Source organism: Syngnathus floridae, chromosome 15, assembly GCF_059516105.1.
Source record: "Syngnathus floridae isolate MCC-2025c chromosome 15, RoL_Sflo_1.0, whole genome shotgun sequence".
Classification (NCBI taxonomy): Eukaryota; Metazoa; Chordata; class Actinopteri; order Syngnathiformes; family Syngnathidae; genus Syngnathus; species Syngnathus floridae.
Window position 1 is genome coordinate 9,413,162 of NC_142427.1, and position 19,614 is coordinate 9,432,775.

Sequence of the window (19,614 nt, forward strand, 5' to 3'; positions counted from 1 at the left end):
TGTAGTTTCATCTGCTGCTAATTTTGCTAGCTAGATGTCAATGGACGCCGACGGACCGACACGGAGGAGCGCCGAGCCGTCTGGCTGGATGGTCGTTAGGATCCGAGAGCGGGGAACTTTTGTCTTGGAGGCCACCTGGGAGTGGTTGAGGGACAGGAAATGACACGTCGAGGCTTAATGAGGTGCATCCGTTATGGATCGGCTGGAAAACATCAAAGATCTTCTCGAATTGACAGCCGCCATGTTGCTAAAGACAATCTTCAGTTTCAAATTTGGCATCTTTAGTTCCCGTGTGGTTGAAAGATGAGAGTTGAAGTTCAAGCCTCATCCTGCATTAGGAACACGCCTTCTTATCCAACATTTGTCATTTGTTCCCTTGACGCCAGGCCAGGGGCTCTTGTGCTAACTTGAGACGAGCCCGAAGGCTAACAAGCACCACGGGATCATTTCAAGGATTTCCGACGCACATACATGTGGATTGTTTTTTGTTAAGATTGGAACCATGTTTGCGTAAACATCAGACAGTTTGGACTCCATGTATTTATTGACCTTGAGATAATTTACAGAATGAAATTAATTGTGGGGAACATTTCCGAAGCATCCATTGTGGTGAATGCAAAGCACCATTGCAAGAATTCATACATGTCACCAATTTTTTTCCTCATTGGAAATATAAAAATAAAACCGAGATGAGCTTTTATGCGTCTCGCTTGATCCATCGGCGCTGGATTCTTTCTTCACTGGGGCGTGGCCTTGCGGTGACGCCTGACCAAGCGTGTCCTCCTCCTCCTCATGCCGGCTGAAGACCACAGGAGGAACTCAATAACAAGTCCACATCACGGTTGTCATCACGTTGTGTTACCTGGAACCTTCCTGGCGGCGCCGAGCTTCCCGCCAGCTGCGACACGGACACAATCGTTATGACACGTTCTGACCTTCAGAGATTCCACAACTAACCTTGGATGAGTTTGGTGATTCTCTCCGACTCCTGTTCAATCAGGTTAGGGTCGCTGTGGATGGTGGTGATCCTGGAGAAGTCCGGCCCTGCGCGAGTTGAGAAGTTAAAAACTCATCAAAACGCAATTGTCGATTTGTTTTCATCTTCAGACACACAATCAAGACTCCTGTTGCTGTTTTGGAAATGGAAGCGGAACCCTACCCTCGATGATATGCGGCTCGAACTCGGCGGGGAACTTCGCTTCACCTTGGGAGGTTGGCGAGAATCAATCCATTAATTCACCTCGACAGACAGACAGATAGACTACCGCCTTCACCTCCACCATAGACAACAATAGACGGACAGATGGATGGATGGATGGACAGACAGACAGATGCCACCTCCTCTGCCACCACCACCACCAAACAAAGAGGTGTAGACATACAGACACAGAAGCCTCATTGAATCTTTTGAATCGAGACCAAGTTCTTCTGGTTGCCTCTCGACACTGGAGCTACCTCTCAGGAATCAAAGCCTATCTTTGGGACTAGACTTGAACCTTGACTTGAGACGATCCTTCTCTCAGGACTTGAGACTAGAAGCTTTTCTTGGGACTTTCCTTCGAGACTATCACCTTCGATCCAAACTAGATCCTTGTCCAGGAAACAACACAGACTAGAGACTTGAGTTATGGCTGAAGGAAAACCTTTTTGGACAAGAGTCTTATCCAAGGACAAGAATCTTATCTTGGGACAATCGTATTCTCTTGGGAGAACCTTTTCACTGCACTAGAACCTGATCTTGAGATTAGCGTCTTCTTTTGGGACTAAAAGAATCTTCTGTCAGGATTTAGGACTAGAAGTTTCTTTCAAAGCCAAATCTACAAATCAAGGAGAGGCTTTCATTTTGTGCACAGTTCAGTCGAACGGATGGCACTCAATGAGGCATCTAGTATGTTCTTGTCAGACATTCAAACGTCATGGTGCTGCATCCAGCTGCTTCCGTCAAAGAAAAACACTTTTTGCTCGAGCACAAGTCAGTCAGCGATTTACGACTTTGGCGGAGCAACTTTACAGTTTCTTATTTATTGCTTTTCTCTCTCGTTGAAGAACTTTACGAGCTGTCTGCCTTCAAGGAAGACCCAATAAAATACTTTTGTCGTAAACAACAATTTAAAGTCTGGTCAATAAGCTTAACATCCGTCTTTTTCGGAGACAGCCCAGATGATTTGGAGTCTTCAACAAACCTGACAAGTCTTCATCTGCGTTCTTTTCGTAAACGTTCGAGACATTTCAGTTTTGAATGAATCTTTTTGCCGAGATTCAGTACACACCATGAGAATGATGTCTGAGGAGCACCAAGGTAAGTTGGAACGATGATGACGACGGTTCTGTTAGACACTGAAAGAGCATCCTCAAAGGACGGGAAACTGACCTTCAATAGTCTCGCTCTCCGATGCGGCCTGTCCACCTAAAATTTCACAAGTCATCGATTATCTGCCAGTGGAGACCAAGAACAATCGGATAGACGGCTGGACGTCTTACCGTCGATGACTCTGGTCAGCTTGGTTACGCCGGGCTCACTGATCACTCGGGTTACCTTGGTAACGGTTGGCTTCTTCTCGACAACGCCGGTTACCTCGGTGATCACCGGCTCGCCCCGCACCACCACCGGGGTGTCGCTTTCGATGACCCGCGTTACCGTGGTGACCGAGGGTTCGCCGTCCACCACCACCCGGGTGTGCGTCGGCTCCGTTTCGATGACCCGTGTTACCGTGGTGACCGAGGGCTCGCCGTCCACCACCACCTGGGTGTGCGTCGGCTCTGTTTCGATGATCCGCGTTACCGTGGTGATGGAGGGTTGGCTTTCAACCACCTTGGTGATGGACGGTTCCTCTTCGATGACACGGATCACTCCGGTTTGTTCGGGTACTGCGTATCAAAGAAGCGTTTGAAGTCACCGATAAGATTTCAAATCAGAGCGTACAGAGATTTGGAACAGGCTTTCAAGTCCAGGCGAGGCTTTCCAGACAGGATTTTTGATTTACACAAACATCTCGCCGACTTGGCTCCCACTTGATCTCTTCCGTTACGCAATACGCCGGGCAGAGGCGTACGACCGTCTGAGAGGAAGCTGACTGCCGAGCTGAACGGACAGCCTAATTGAGCTCACGAGCAAACGCCAACGTTGGATGATGACAGGGAGCATGAATGTAATCGGAGTCTGGAGGCGTGGGAGGATTCCATCAATGAAGACATTTTGGATCGTCTCTCTTCATAACATAAATCTCACAGGAAGCCATTCAGGAAATTCGCTAATGCTCAAATGTCACTTTTGGGTGTACGCATTTTAACAAGACATCAAGAACGTCCAAACAAATGGCTCACAAACCAATGCGTCTGAGCACTCCTTTTATCCAAGCACTAAACTGAGCTGAAAGCAAACAAATGGGGAAGATCACTTACCTTTCTGGGTGTACTCTGTGGTAGTGATGGTCCTCCCTGCGGGTAAACAAATAGCTTTAGCGTTAGCATCTTTGGCGGAGCATGCTCAGAAGTGAAAAACGACTTACTGACAAAGGTGAGCGGGATTTCCGAGTAAGAGAATCCTGACACGTACTACGGAGAAGATTTCATTTTGTATTAAAAAAATTAAAAAATTGTATCCTGATGTGTTTTTTTTTTTTCCTACACGAATCTTGATGTACTTGATGAGCTTCCTGAGGATGAACAGAAGGTCCTCACGACCCACTGGAAGATCTGCAAGGGAAAATCTGGCATCAGTAGAGAGCGATATCTTCTTTTCTGAGGAGAGTCCCGACCTGCTGGATAGAGAAGGTTCTTCACCACGTGGATCACGCCGTTGGTGGCCATCAAGTCACTGTCAGGTACGTCCACCGAGTTGACATGAATGGAGTTGTTCACCTGCATCAACACACGGGAAGACTCTCAGCTAGCATCGGTCAGGAACTGTCAGATGTTCAGTCTGTGTTTGGGTTTCAAACGGTTCGAAACCTCACACGTGTTTAACATTGTCGTCCAATCGTGATTAAAATCTTCTGCTCTTTCTCACGCTTTGGTTGATGGTGAAAGCAGGCTTAACCACGGAACTTCCTGCAATCAGGAGGCCCGGCTGAGTCACACCGGGATCCGTTACCCCTCCTCCACATGGCTTTTGTAGCCCACGTTAGATGTCACCAGATAGCCGAAAGAAACGGGGAGCTCGTAATTACGTCCGGACCGCCTCCGTAGTTCACGCCGGATGGAGCGAGCGCCATATTTGATTTGGAAAACGGACACATGGACTTACAGACAAAACTTGGAGGTTCCTTCCTTGCAGCGTCTTCAGCAGATTGGTCACGCCCCCTTCCAGGCCGCCATTGATGAAGATGCCGCGGCTGATGTGGTAGAGCAGGATGGTCCTCAACGCCGTCGGATCACCTGCCGGAAGGCAAGGACGTTTTGGGATTTGCCGGAAAACAGACGCTTGGCGGGCGGCCCGGCGACCAACGTTTCAGCAGCTCCATGTCTTCTTGGCTCAGGTCCGCGAAGGCGTCGTCCGTCGGTGCGAAGACGGTGAACGAGCCCTCCTGCTTCAGCAGCTCGCTCAGGTCGGCCATCTCTATCAGCGCCAGGAAAATTCTGCAAAGGAAACGACATGAAATGATGGATTCCCGTCAAAAATGCGTACACGTCTTTACTTGAAGCGTCCGTCGGCTTTGAGGATGTTGTAGGTGGTCTTCTCCGACGGTCTGATGATGGTCCTGATGAGGTGGAGGACCCCGTTGCTTCCTTGCTTGCTACCGCGAACCATGCAGGCGTTCTCGATGCACACCGCCTAAAACGCACCAGGCCATCCCGGGAAAGAAAATCCGGTTTTGACTAAGGCTTTGGAGAATTACAACTTGGAAAGATTGACTCCCGTGAGGTACGCCTGGACCTAAAAACGCTTACGAAAACCCGCCTGAGATCACGATGTCAGGTCTGCCGATCGTCACGTTAATTGTAAGCAACGAGGAGGTAAAGCCAAACCAGATGATCCGAAGAGGGACCAACACGGATCATCGGTTGCCAGACTTTGATTGAATTTAGCACTAACTGATTTCTTTGTTCATGCCCCGACAACTCGGAACCTGGCGGGAGCTGACCGTGCGGTAAATGAAGACTCGTAGAAACTTTCCGGCCATCGTCTCCAGCAGTTGGCCGTTGTAGAGCTCGTTTAGCGTGACCTTCCGCTTCAAGACGTGGTTTTGCAGAAGGTACCTCAGCGCCGTCTGGTCGGTCGTCATCACCTCGTCTGGAGATGGACAGGAAGTCGTGTCAAACTCAAAACGTTCACGCATATTCCAGGATGGACTCACTGGTGAAAGCCGAGTTGATCGGGGCGAGGAGCGTGTACTCCGTCTTGGGACCCAAGGCGGCTGCTAAGCCCAGTTCTGAGACCATGTCACTGAAGGTACTCTGGCCTTTGTCCATCAGTTCCATCACATCCTTGGCTGAAAAACACGCAAGCAACATCACCTGGCGAGTTCTCCACCTATTTCCAACACCTGGTTAGCTTGTACGTTCTTACCCGAGTTTGGCATCAGAACCTGGTCAATGAGGTGGATGACGCCGTTGGTGGTGACGATGTCCTTCTTCAGCACCATCTTGATGCCGTTGACCGTCAGACTGTCGCCGTCGCAACCGACCTCCACGCTGCTGCCCTCCTCGGTCTCGTACACCGAGCCCGCCACGATGGCTTCCGAACACTGGACGCTCTTCAGGAGGTGGTAGTTAACCAGAGCTGCAGGACAGCAAAGAAGTCGGGAAGGACTGTTCAACCTTCTCGATTCCAAACAATTAAAGTCATTCGGCAGCAGCTCAGAAGATACAAGCCATGATCCACCCAGACTTTTCTCCCGGCCCTTAAAAGTCTTTGAGGCACTTGTTCCGTGTTTACATTTGAAATGACATCAATAATTGTACAAGTAAGCAAAGGAAAAAGGCCTGTCAGGACAGAGTTGTTCACGTCAAGGAAGCCAAGGCCACATCCGAAGCCAAATGTGAGTGAATGTCCTCACGGAGGACGTGACTCATGGAGAACTCTGGCTCCGGTTTCTGGCTAGCCGAGCGGGACGTGACTGCATCGGAAGTCGTAAATATGTCCGCTTTACATGCTGGAGATCTTTAAAAAAACAATGTTTTGATTTGGAGAGTCAGATTTGGAGTCCAAACTGGACTTTTTAACTGTCACTCAAGAGCCCGGAATCCTCATTGGCTGCTACACATGTCAATCAACGGAGATGTGACATCATACCTGCAATGACATCCTTGTCCGACATGAGGCGCTCTAGGTGGCCTGGTCCTAGTCGGTCGAAGGCGGCATTGGTGGGGGCAAACAACGTGTAGTGTCCCGGCTGGTCCAGCTTGTCCATCATGCCCGAGGCCAACGCCGCCGCCTGGTAGCACCGAGGTCACAGCAGTTTGGGAATTTCCATTACTTGATGTTTAGCATTAGCATGTGCTAAGAAAGTTAGCAAAAGAGCGCTCTTACGCTAAAGGACGAGAGCTCATCCTCCACGTCCAGAACGCCTTTGATGGTGTTGGTGACACTGCTGATGACTCGGTCGATGACGTGGACCACGCCGTTGGTGGCCACCTGGTTGGCGTGGATGATCCTGGCGCAGTTGACCGTCACCACCTACGTGTCGCCCAACGTTTTAACAATCGATGGCGATAGAGCGATGGCGGGAACCGATTGGCGACTCACCCCGTTGGAGTAGTGGTTGATGCGAAGCCCCAAGCGGTCGTGCATGGACGTGACGCTCATGCCGTCCTTCATGTCTTTGGTCAGCAGGCGCGTGCTGAGCATGTGGAAGCGCAAGGCGTTGTACAGCTCCTTGTTCACGTTGTTCACCAGCGCCGAACGCACGCTCTGGAAGGGCGACAACGTTCTTTCAGTCTTGCGAGTCAACCAGGAGCTCTCGGCGAGCCTACTCACGGTGTCAAGCAGGTCCCAGGCGTCGTTGCTGGGTGCGAACATGGTGTAGGATCCACCGCCCTCCAGCTCTTCCCTCAGCTTGGAGATGTCGGCGTACTGCTGCGTCTCCGTGGCCTTCACTAGGCCCAGGGTGCCGTACACGTGCTCAATGGGAGCCACTTTGGGAAACGGAGATAGTGATACTCGGAATCCATTTTTTTTCCAGTTGTTCCAATAAGTCCACACCCACCTGCAGGACATCCTTTCATACCATCCAGGCGCATATAGCCTGGACAACACTCGTACACCACCATGCTGCAAGGGGGCGACAGAGAGACACAAAATGGTTCTCAGCAAAATTAATAGAAATAAATTCATTCTCAACCCAATGAAAGCTCGACGTTGCATCGTGGAGTCGTCTCTCAGAATTCCCATGCCGGATAAGAGCCGCCTCGTAAAATGATTGTGTTTTTCACGCTGAGCTAATAGACAACAGCACTTCTGCGGTACAACTTTCGCACACACACACGCTGTGTAAACCATGCAGATATCTTCACACACAGCTGGACATCAGGAAGCCACGATGTCATCATCCGCTGACAGCCAAACAGATGTGCGCCACATGGGAACAAATTAAACACACACTTAGGACCCCCCCCCTAAAAAAACTATTTTGAAATTGCCTGGATTTGTCTATCATGACAAAAAAAAATCCACAGGACCTGTGTCCCATACTGAACGGGACGTTAGCCAGATTGGGGGAATACCAAAGCTTCAAAGTTTGATGAGCCTTTAGAGGATTTGCCAAGAAAAATTGGATGAATATTTGGAAAGTCCAGCTGCACAATTGGTTTGATTTTGGAATCTGAAATTGGTTGGACGTGCCTGACTCGCAAAAAAAGTCTGGCACCAGTTACGACCCCCCCAAAACAGAAAAGCTCTCCCATGGCCTCATCAAGCAGCAATTTTTCTTTCCCTTCCTGCATTCACGCTCGAAGGCAACACTCAAGTCGCCGTCGCATTAGTGTTCTTTATTTATTGTTAGTTTGTCGACAAACGAACGCACGTGTTTGTCTTGAGGCGCTTTGCCGTTGCTGGAAATTGCTTCCATGCTTGCCGCCGATGCTTGTTGAAAGAAGACTACAAAAACAAAACAAGCTCCGGCTGGCTTCCGCTTTATCCGCTCGTCATAATAATTGTGGATTTTGACTAAATAAACAGATGAAATCTTCTTATCATTGGCTCGGTAGCGAGTAAAGTCAGCCATGTTGCACTGCAGGGACCATTTTGGACCATTTCTTTTTTCATATAGCCAACTACCGCAAAAAAAATAAAAATAAAATAAAAATGCAGGTGTACCTAATTTTGTGACCAATATGACATTGGATGTGTGTGTGTTGGGGGGTGATGACACTTACGCCTTCTTGCCACAGATGGCGCCTTTGTACCAGTTCCTGCAGGTGCTGAAGTATTTCTTCTTGGTCCCCAGAACCTGCTGCAGGGCGCACACGTTGGGCCTGAGTGGTGAAAGCAGGAAAGGTGGAAGTTGATGAGTGATGGGATGGCCAGCAGACAGAAGGAATGTGCACACACGTCCAAAAGGAAGCGCACGCTCGAACGCTTCGTTTTGTCTGATTGACGTCACGCAAAGTTTTATTTGACAGTAAAGTACAGGATTTGGACGCCTGGAGCGCACACGCACATGCACGCGCATGCAACCACCATAAAAACACCTGTGAACATGTGTTCAAATTAATAAAATAAAAAATGTGAGTTGAGTCAAAAGAAAACATTTCTTTCTTGGATGCAAACGATTTTTTTCTCGTGATTTTTTTGGTCTGAAAAATCGAGGGTTTAATCATCTTTAAAAGTTCTCATAAATAATTTCCCAACTAACGACATAACTTGTTCTTAAAACAATAAAATTTCACAAAATTTCACAGAATTTGTCTGAAAAATGCCAATTTTTTTCTTTCTTTTTTCCTGAACACTTTTTGACTTTCTTGCCTTATTTTCTTCATTTCCACGCAGAATTTTGTGCTCCCACAGCAAAATTTCTTACCCCTCGGTTCTGGCCCTGATGCGGCTGTGGCTGACGATCTTGTCGTAGGCCGACGCGTCCACGCCGGCCAGCGAGCACAGCGCCACCATCAGGAAGGCGGCCGCCGTTGCATGATGCATCCTTGGAGTCGTCATGACACGCACACGCGCTCTTCGAGCCTGAAACGGAACACGCTTGTTGAGATGTGTGCGCCACTGGGCCAGGCGCTTCTTTTATACCAACACACACACACAGGGCTGAACCCCACTCCCACCCATGTACCCCCCCCCCCCCCCCCCCCCCCCATCACCTCCCACCCAAAGTAGTGACTCAGCTGAGGCGGGTGATGGCCCCTCCTTCCCCGGTTCACACCTCCATCACATCCTGGAGCACCAGGGACGCCCTCGCCTGTTATGCACACTTCAAAAAGACAGACAACACATGTTTACAGATGTTCTTATGATGTCATGATGCATTAGGGGCAAAGGAACCAGTGCCCCGTGGAATTTAATGTCTTTCATACAGAAATCAGTAAAGGTCCATAAATGGGAGTCTATAGCTAGACTTTGAATTCTGCCTAGCAACAAGTGAGCCTACAATGCATGAGGGGCAGGGGAAAAAGTGCCCCGCAAGATGGAGCCCTTTCCAAATGGGAACAATGAGGTCATTGTGAACAATAAGTTAAATGAATTCATCATGTCGTCTCGAGGCCTCTTTTTGTGCACCTAATGAATTCTGCCAAGCAACAGGCAGATTCTGCATAATCTGTTACACTTTTATAAGCGGCATTCATCACTGTTAAAGTCTCCCAAGCACAATAAAGGGGAATCGATTTTTTAAATACATTTTGTGGCATCGTTAATTTAAATGAGAATTTTTGGAAGGTGCATAAATCAAATGAACGGTCTGCTTCAATGGCGTAGCCATTCTGCAATGACGTCTCCCTCTAGGGGCCAAGATTTGTCAGTACAGGCGCGTTGGAAATCTGAGCTGAGAATTTGTTTTCCTAGAAATATTGACGTTCTCAGTGAAGTACGTAACTTTTTCAATTTGTTTTCTAGAAAATGTCTTTATAGTACGATTTTTTTTCATAAAGTACTTTTTTGAGGAAAATAAGCAACTTTAAAGCATTTTTTATATTGAACCATTACATTTATTCTTGTAATATGCTGTTGTATTCTCTCAAAAACACACATACATTTTCCGGACATTTAAATAACTTTGAATCACAATTACATTTTAAATTAAATTACTCCTTGTCCTGAAAGACATTTTTATTTAAAATATACAACTTTTTTTCCACTCAAGTGTGACTCTATACTCGTTTTTTTTCTGAAATTACAAAAACTATTTTTTTCTTCGAAATATTCAGTATTTTTCCGGGAAAGTCAGACTTTAATTCCCTCCACAATATAACTTTGTAATGACCCGCCCAAATTGTACTATGTGACTGTATTCTTTCTTTAATAAAAAATAAAATCCCCAGAAATAGTCTACTTTTTCCTGGAAAATAACTGACTTTATTTTTCAAAAATCTGACAATAAAATACACTTTATGGTGCAACATTACATTCTCTCTTTCCTAAACAAGTGCCTTTTTTCTCCCTTGTGCAGCGCACCTGTGTTGTGTGTACTGTGATAAACTTTTTTTTTTTTTTTTTTTCAGTTCCTGCGTGAGTTCAGGGCTATTTTTTCTCAAGTTTCTATTCAAGACTTTTCACCATTTGTAAAGATTCAAACGGTGAGGAGTCAGAGTGACTTGCTTTAATTGGTTTCGGAAAGGGCGCCCCTTGTGGTCAGCGTCCAAAGTGAGGCCTCCCATCTTTTGGTTGCATAGAAACCAGCGATGGACCATAGGAATTGAGGAAATCGATTCATCGGCGTAAAGTGCACAAAAAAAGAGGCAAACCTTCTGGCTAACTGCTAACATGCTAACTTAACAAAACACTTAAATGTCTCCCTGAGTCTCCAAGAAAATAGTTCTTGATTCCACCAAGCACTTTGCTCAGTCCTGTCTACATTTTAATTTTTTTTTCTGCTTTGCGTTGATTGGTTGGCTCACTTCCCAATCTGAAAAAAGACAAAATACCAACAAAAGATTTGTGCTACACTAATGAATGTTTTAGGCAACTCGCTTCAATAGCATATTGTTACCATTTTAGCTAACTACAGAAAGGCATTCGTTCACAGATTATTTAACAGTCCATCTGAAAAATATTTGGACGGCCGCATTGCTTTTTAGACTAAAGTAGCTGTGTGCCTGTCATTTTTTTTAAGGGATAAAAAACAATATATGGATTTTTAAGCAGCAGAATGTTAGTGTTTCAGCTAAGTGTTAATGTTTTGTTTGAGAGGCTTGTACAGCTAACAATACTTACCCTGAGATGAGCTGTCGATTTTTTTTCCCAAAAATATATGGATACCCACTTGTTTACATCCTAGCTAACAGCACTATTAATATTTTACTGATAAATAGTAGCTTTCTTTGGAGTCCATTTTAGGGATTCAAATGATATGAACATTGCAATTGGGCCTCTTGCATAAAGTTAGCATTTAAGCTAACGGGCAAAACACTTGCTACACTTGGGATTTCCTTGAAGGTGTGGCCGGGCGCAAATCTTTAGCCGTTCATCTTTCATGTTTTCGTGAACAGAAAACCACGGGCCGCCCGTGTGAGACTGAACTGGACTGGACTGGACTAGGGCAGTGGTTGGAAATCAACTGCCTCCGTGTCCTTGAGGCTCTTGTCAAAGGTCAACGAGCGTCGACTGGCACGTGCGTCAAAGTTCAGGCTGTGCTCTCGTCTTCCTGCACCGCCACGCTACCGACGTCACCACTGACGTCCGGACCGGTTCCACCCGGTTTTTCCTCCTCCGACTCCTCCGATAGAGAATACATTTTCCTGGAAAGTTCTGTGGGCCCGACTTGACGAAGATCATACCCGTGGTGGCGGCAACCCCCGCCGGGGTGTCGTTTGTGGAACACGGCAAAGTCTCCGGCGTCACCGTTGGGGAGCCCGTTAGGGGCTTCAGGGATCCGGGCGGCGGACGCCACATGCTGGAGAAGGGAGGCGGCCATCTTGAAGCGGCCGGCTTTGTTCTTAGGTGGGGCGCAAGAGGCCATCTTGAAGGAGGCGTTGGGGTAAGCCAGGGTAGACTCGGGTGGGCTGCTGGTGGTACCCTGCAGGACCGGTCGCCCCGACTTCATCATGCCCATCACCTCGTAGCGGAAGCTGGAGATGTCCTGCTTCAGCTCCTGTCGCACAACACGCTAATTTTCATGCTTTTGCACTACACTGGACTCGAGGTCGTTGGAAAAATGTCGGAGCTCGCCTTAAAGTTGTCTTCCGTCAGACCTTCCTCCGTCTTGGCGTCTCGGATCATGGCGGCCACGTAGCGCTTCACCAGGTTCCTCAGCACCTCCTGCGCGCACGCCCATCAGAGAGGCCATCAGCACCTTTTCGCTCGTCTCCGTGGAAACGTCACGGCCCGTTAAGCGGGAGAGTAATGGCGAGCGACAAAGAAAAATATGCCACGGAGGCGCACAAATAGAACCGAGTGGCGCTATGACTCATCGTTAATGTCTTCCAGCAGCAGATGGAAATGCACAAATATAAACATGCACATAAAAGGGGCGGAGCTTACCTGGTACTGATGGTTTATTCTCAGGTTCTCCGCAGCTCGTCTCTGCACAGGAGGCAAAGACATTTCCTTGAGATAAGAGCTAACCTTCCTGGAAAAGGAGAATCCCTGCTCACCCCGAGTGTGCCGATGGTGTCCTGGTGGGCCTCACCGTCGCCCGGGCAGACTCGTGCCTTGAGCCAGCGGGCCAGGTACCAGACGGACTTGGGACTGGGGATGATGTTGAAGGGAGGCGGCAGGGTGGCCCCCTCCTCAAAGTAGCTCATCCACAGCTTGCTGCGGGCAAACTTCCACTCGATATCGGCGTGGTCCTAAGCGGGGATGTTCGGTTACGGCACGGACGGGAGAACTTTTGGTGGTTATGATGATTCCTCACCGCGATGTGCTGGTAGGAGTTATTCATCATGGCGATGAGCATGTTGAGCAGCACCACCAGGGAGATGATGTTGTACGTGCCGAACATGGTGGCGCCCACAAACTCGGTGAACTGGTGGTTGGCGTCCACGTTGGTCACGTACAAGCTGATCAGGCCGAAGATGGACCAGAAGAGAGACTGGAGGGTCTCAAAGAGCCTGCGGGAGATGTTTGAAGGGAGAAGCTGAGGTTAGGACGGTATCAGGTCCATGAAAATTGCTGGAGGGGCTGGAGCCACTGGACTTACGTGGAGAAGGCGTTGTTCTGCTCCACGCACCGGATGCCTTTACACTTGATCCTGTCGTCCGAGGTTTTGGTTTCGTAGTAGAAGTAAAGCTGGTTCAGTCCGTTGGCGAAAGCCAGCAAGACCTGCAAGGGGGAGGTGACACCTTTTGCTACTCAACACGTCTCCAGAACCCCTCAAGCTACAGCGGCGCTACCAGGCAGTAGATGAAGAGGAACTTGAGGATGTCCAGCAGCATGCGGCCTAGTGAGATCTGCAAGGGTCCCAGGTGGGAGTTAGCCGTGAAGAGCGAGATAAGACGGAGGGAGCTGAAGATGTTGGCGATGGCGAACACCGCCTCGGCCACCAGCGTCGGATGCCACATCTCCCACAGGTTCCTCGGCTTACTGCCGCTGTACTGCAACGGCGAGACGGAGAACAAAGATGGGTAAGTAGGAGACCTGATGGCGGATGTCCAAGCGGTTACCTTGGTGTAGGCGACGATTTTCAGGGAGATGGTGGCCAGGTACAGAGAGTTCATGACAAAGTCCATCAGGTTCCACCAGTCGTGGACGTACTCCTGGAAACCTCCATCCCACATTTGCTTGATCTCGGCCCAGATGAAGCCTGCAAACAAGCGCAGCTTGAGGTGAGGGCGTGGCATCGGGACGGCAGACTCACCCAGCACCCAGGGCAGGATCATCCACTCCACGGTGGTGGGCGCCGGGCCTTGGCGGTCCTGCTCGGTGGTGACAATGTGCTGCGAGGCCAGCAGCAGGAGGAAGAGGAAGGTCAGGTAGGAGGCCGTGTGACAGATGAATTTAATAAAAGGTTTGCGGATGAACAGCCCGTAGCGGCTCTTGGGGGCCGTGAGGTAGCACAGAGCGAACGCCGGGTACAGGAGCCCGATGAAGACGCACGTCAGGAACTTGCCGGCCCAGCGGCGCCGCCTCCAGCCCGGGAACTCGTCGTACCAGCGTGACGCTAACAGCTGCTGGCAGTTGGGCTGTGCGACAAACTGAAAAGATCCCGACAGTGCTCGTTACTGACCCCTGCAGGATACGAAGGGAACACTTTTGCAACAAAATAAGGCCAATCATTTTTGGAAAACAATTTGCTCTTTACTGCCACCTATTGGACTGGAGTGGCTGGGCACAAAGCGATTTTTCAACAAATTCAAAATTGTGTTGTAGTTGAACATATGCCACCTGCAAAAGCCAGCCGCTTACTGCCCCCTACAGGGCTGACACGTCAAGATTGTTCAATTAAAAAAGTCAGACGGCCATGTTTCAGATCACATTGGCCTTGGCAGATGTCTGAGTGATGAGGCGGAACACACACACACATACACACACACGCACACACAATGAGAAGTCGAGCCACAAAGCGTCGACCCGCATCGCCGGGTGCCAACTCTGCAGCCTGGTTACCATGGCAACAACAGTTCCTAAATTGTGTGTGTGTTTGAGTGGAGTGACTCACATTTCTAGATGTACAAATGTCAAAAGAACACAAAAGGGCGAAGTCAACCCCATTCATGGCATGAAAAGGGATTTTGGATGAGATGGACCCACATGGCGAGGCGTTGGGGTTGTTGTCTTACATCGAAACACCACGAGGTTCTGCACACTAATCGGTATAACGGGCACCTCTTTCTGGTGGTACTTGATGGCCAACTTGAGTCTAGCCAGGTCTCCGTTGCCCTCTTCCTCCAGGAGGTTGACGTCATCTCTGTAGTTGAGGATCATCTCGAGTTCTCTGGAGCTTCTGGTTTGGTCCAACAAGTCTTTGGCAAACTCCTTACACTGCTGAGACAGCTCCTCGTATTCCGATTTGAACTCGTTCTCCACCTGCAACCCGACAGCCCGTGTGAGCATCTGGATGTGAGTGGTGGCCTACATCAGCTCCTTGCGAGTCTTCTCATTTTGACTATCCATTAACTTAAGGCCAGAGGAATAAAAGTAGTGCTTTGTCGCTGACCTTGCTGAGCTCCTGCAGCTCCCAGCTGAGCCTGAAGGCAGTGAGGAAGGGGTCCTCGCTGGACAGCGCGATGAGCGAGGGGCTGGACAGCGCCTTGTAGATGTTGAGGCGCGACCGCGAGTGCCGCAGGCTGTCCACGTCCGAGCTCGACACACATTCCACGCAGTTGCAGCGCACCTACACATCGAAATTCCAGATGGTTCCAAGTAGACGCCCAGAAGCTAAATCAAGCGGAGACGTCGGCCTGAGACAGAAAGTGCTGACTTGGGCCCACCTCGTGCGGCTGCGGCATGGAAACGCCCTTCTGCACCAGAAGCTTGATGATCTCGTAGTTGTTGGTGTGCGCCGCCAGGATGATGGGCGTGATGTCGGGCGTGAAGTCAGAGAACTGCTTGTCCAACAAGATGGGAGGAACCTGCAGAACGGGACGCTTCATTAGGTACACTTACATTTACGAGAAGAATGATTTGAGGTGTGACATTTTTTACATCGTTATATTTCAATATTCCATTGCACAGGAAATGTGCATATTAGTACACACAAGTACACATAAGTACACATTTTCATTAATGCCAGAGTCATCCGTCCTGCTCCCAATCAGTCTCCTTTTTCTTTTCCTCCAGGCTGTTACTGATAAAAAAAAAAAAAGTCGCGATGCTAACGTGAGCTGCATAAACAATTCAAATGCAACCCAAGCGTGACATAGCGGAATGAAAAGCGCTCCATCACCATGATTCTTTTTTCCCCCTCCTGACCCAATTTAGTGTGGAAATGTTTGCCTTCCGATTAAATTTATGACAGCCGGCGGCGCTTTTAAAATGGAAAAATTGGCCCGCTACTGAGCACTTAGCGCTCGGACAAGCGCGGAAAGATGACATTGGAAGTCAAACAAACACAAAAGTGCAGAAATTGTTTAGCGTGACTTGTTGCTAGGCAGATTTTCCATGATTACATTACTCCAACACAAGTTTGAAAACAAAACTGCTGCACAAGGCAAAAATCTTTTTTTATTAATGAACAAGCGGCTGAGATAGCGAAACTCCGAGTCCCTGATCTATTCCGAGGTCCAGTGTGTGTAAGTGTGTGTGTGTGCTAGGCCCAATCAACAAATTGGTTTGAAAGCTGGCGAATAAAGCAAAAGCATCCCAAGTGACAAACGATGGCGCCGACACACAAACATGGAGCTAGCATTGATGTCGCGTTTGCCGCTACGGCTGGCAGATCACAGAGCCGGCTTACGCTCTCTTTTGTCTGGGATTCTTTTTTTGATTCCCTCCATTCCGTTCTGCTTCAAAAGAACATTGAACTCCCGCGGTGAGGCTTCTGCTGACGACGGAGGGATTAAAGTCTCTCATCGTCTCTTAATCGTTAAGAGATGGAGAAAGTGAGAAGAAGGGATTTTTGGTTATCACGCCATGACGGCGCTCACCTGCACGCCGCCGCTGGGCTTCTTGTGGTTGAGCAGCAGCTCGACGGCGCCCACCACCTCCTTGCGGATGGCGTGCAGCAGGGCGTCGCCCACGTAGACGCCAAAGCTCAGCAGCAGCTCGATGATCTCCAGGTTCTCGTTCTCGATGGCGATGAGGAGCGCCGTGCGGCCCAGCGGGTCGATGCAGTTGATGTTGATCTTGAAGTAGATCTCCGCCTCCTGAAAGAGCAAGCTGAGCGTGACGCAACCGTGACTTCCACCTGACCTGCACGGGGGGGGGGGGCTCACCTGCAGGGCCTGCTTGACGCTGGCATAGTCGCCCTTTTCCACAGCTCCCAGGTAGGCCTTCTCCAACGCCGACAGCGCCGACTCGGCCCGGACGATCCTCAGAGGGATGCGGTCGCGGTACGACGAGCTGTCCGAGCGCCGGTAGTAGAGCTGGGACATGGCGCCCCGAGCTAAAGGATGCTAACAGACGCCGCCGGCCCGGTAGACGTCGTCTTGAAGGGAAAATGTTGACAGCATTAACGGTTGCTTGGCAACTGTTGCAACAGACACTTGACCAATCAATAAAAGTCTGCCCCTGCGATTAAAATAGCCCAGACATAAATAAAAAAAGAGAAGTTCGAAAAGTCTCGCTTGCTAATTCGCGGCACGACGCCATTGACACGAAATGTTGTCTCCTAATCTTTTTCTGTTCTGACTCAACAATTGAAACTCTAAGCTAATTACAATTAGCGACGCCAGTAATGATGTTAGCTTGAGCCGCAGTCCGGCGCCGATTGACGGGCGGGGCCGACGCTGTCCAGACGTGAACACCATTAGTGTGCTAATTGATTGACAGCGGCTGCGGTTGCCTGGCAACAAAGATGCTCTCCAGCACTTTATTTTTGTTGCCCTCCCCCGGTGTCCTAACAAGGAAATGTCTCAGAGGGCGATAAACAGAAGTGAGCAATAAAATCACATAAACAACAAAGTCAAAAAAAACATTGCAGTCGCCTTAAAAGGGAACTAAAGTCAACTGGATTTTTTTTTAATGCTCCACTGAAGCTTGTATTTGAAACAGGTTCTGTCTTCATGTAAACAGATCTTAAAAACAAAAGACGTAGTATATCCACTTTTATGATTCTCAACATTGACCTTTATTTTCTCCTGAGTGGGGAAATCTTTTAGTTCCAGGAACTAACTGCAACTATCAATCAGGATCTACAAGTGTGAAAAGGTTAAAATAAAAGTTGTTTTTTCTGGATAAAATAGGAATTGGAAATCGTCACAAAATCAAAAGCAATTGTCAAGAGATAAAAGTTCTTAAAAACATAGCTGCTCGTTTTTCTAATTATTAGATGCTGGTCCATATAAAAAATAAGATGTTTAATCTGGATTGGATCCAGATTTGCAAGGAAGGTAATGGGCAATGTAAACGGTACAATTTTGGATTTGACACTCTCGAGTAGCTATAGCAAAATGTACTTATGGGACACGCGCGCTCACACACGCACGCGCAAATACGGCAGCGTAACGCCAATATTACCGCAGTATCTGCATTGTTTGGTCCTGCAGCCTCCCTCTGGTGTAAAGGGCGAGTTGGCCAAATGATGAAGACACTTTAGGGGGCTCCCCGCAGGGATTACGCAAACACTCACTCATGCTCAGCGACAGCCGCTGCAGTGGCGCGGCGGGGAAGCCGACAAGTCATAAAAACGCCGATTCTTATTTGTCAAAGTTGCACCGTGTGCGCGCCCATGCGTGCGTGCGTGCCACTTTATGCGCAATTTTTCTTTCAGCGTGAGAGTAAATTCAACATCATCCAAAAGGAGGAGGAAGAAACAAAAAGCACCCACCTTGTCAATGTTGCACATGGGAACTTCGTGCGGGCAAGCGGAAATAGTCTTCTTTTGATTTGATTCTATCCACAGTGTTTGAACGCGGCATCTGTCACGCGCACGCCCGTCTCCACCTCCTTCTCCTCTTCATTGGCGGCACCATCATCCCTGTCGTCCTCGTGCTCCTTGGACACTTGGAAGCGAGTCGGAACCGCTGCTGGACCGCCGCGCTCGAGCACGACTTGCTCGCTGATGACTTTGGATCGGGAGCGCAGTGGAGAGATCAGCGAGGCGGAGAGAGAGAGAGAAAGAGAGAGAGAGAGACGCAGTCCCCTCTTCAGCACCCTCAAAGTAGCGTCCGCGTGCACGCGCCCGCTCGCGGCCACCTGTTGGCAGGAAGAAGAAGATGATGATGGTGATGATGATGATGATGATGATGATGAAAACACTGCAAAAGACAATTTCAACAGTCCAAGAGGTGACACTTGTGGGAAATGCGCATGAAGTGTAAATTTTGAAAATCCAATATCTACTGAAATGAAATAGATCAATAAAATATGCTGAGGGTGAGGAGGGGTCATGCAGAAGAAATCGTGGCGGAAAAAGTCATTTGCGAAGATGGCTGCTCGCAGTCAATCATACGCATGATAATCAATAGCCAATTACAGTCGGCTTATGTATCAATAAATGGAATAAGGCAACACGCAGCTTTTGCATAAACGTGCGTTCTCGCGGGAGCCATTAGCATCCACGTGTCTGTGTCTGGTAGAAGAAGAAAAAAAGCAACATGATTGATTCTAAAAATAGTCCCGGAGATAATTCTTCTGCCGTAAAAGGCGATTAATGGTGGCGGATAGTTAAACAAGATCCCTGCCAGAAGACATTTCATCAGCGTAATGTTGCTGCTTGACCCGCTTTGAAATGTGGAGTGCCTCTAAAAGTTTATCTCGAACAGAAAGCGGCGTGACTTCCACGGAAAAGCGGCCGGCCGGTGATTACATTGATTTATGAAGAGACACAGGAGGGGAGGGGCGAGTGCGGAGAGATGCAAACTGTAACCATGACAACAGTAACACAAGACGAAATGTGACACAAAGTTTCTCCACGACAAAAGCTCCTGAAAAGGCAAAATTGTTTTAAAGGGGAAACTGAAAACAACAACAAC

At 48.7% G+C, this 19,614-nt stretch overlaps 2 protein-coding genes across 4 annotated transcripts; both read right to left on the minus strand.

Annotated features, from left to right (window-relative positions):
• Positions 1-520: 520 nt before the first annotated feature.
• On the minus strand, positions 521-9,161 carry LOC148386483 (periostin-like). 2 transcript variants are annotated; one of them, XM_088398577.1, is made up of 23 exons: positions 8,961-9,161; positions 8,317-8,415; positions 7,149-7,213; positions 6,920-7,077; positions 6,689-6,853; positions 6,473-6,619; positions 6,236-6,377; positions 5,510-5,722; positions 5,298-5,432; positions 5,085-5,233; positions 4,638-4,774; positions 4,448-4,578; positions 4,247-4,377; positions 3,759-3,861; positions 3,629-3,696; positions 3,510-3,555; positions 3,403-3,438; positions 2,482-2,868; positions 2,372-2,407; positions 1,160-1,204; positions 958-1,044; positions 863-898; positions 521-799 (listed from the first exon to the last, which is right to left on the minus strand). In XM_088398577.1, the coding sequence occupies exons 1-23, from the start codon at positions 9,092-9,094 to the stop codon at positions 738-740; spliced, it is 2,712 nt and encodes a 903-aa protein (XP_088254703.1). In that variant the 5' UTR covers positions 9,095-9,161; the 3' UTR covers positions 521-737. The 2 variants fall into 2 exon arrangements, with proteins under 2 accessions (XP_088254703.1, XP_088254704.1); XM_088398578.1 differs by lacking the exon at positions 1,160-1,204.
• Positions 9,162-10,069: 908 nt separating this feature from the next.
• Positions 10,070-19,433, minus strand: LOC148386484 (short transient receptor potential channel 4-like). Of its 2 annotated transcripts, XM_088398136.1 has the most exons (15): positions 18,468-19,433; positions 16,915-17,126; positions 16,627-16,845; positions 15,472-15,612; positions 15,198-15,374; positions 14,867-15,067; positions 13,899-14,235; positions 13,705-13,844; positions 13,435-13,635; positions 13,242-13,363; positions 12,957-13,152; positions 12,697-12,891; positions 12,584-12,625; positions 12,272-12,361; positions 10,070-12,194 (listed from the first exon to the last, which is right to left on the minus strand). In XM_088398136.1, exons 2-15 carry the CDS (start codon positions 17,071-17,073, stop codon positions 11,727-11,729), a joined length of 2,688 nt encoding a protein of 895 aa, XP_088254262.1. In that variant the 5' UTR covers positions 17,074-17,126; positions 18,468-19,433; the 3' UTR covers positions 10,070-11,726. The 2 variants fall into 2 exon arrangements, with proteins under 2 accessions (XP_088254262.1, XP_088254261.1); XM_088398135.1 differs by having other exon boundaries at positions 13,705-14,235.
• Between the last annotated feature and the right edge of the window lie 181 nt (positions 19,434-19,614).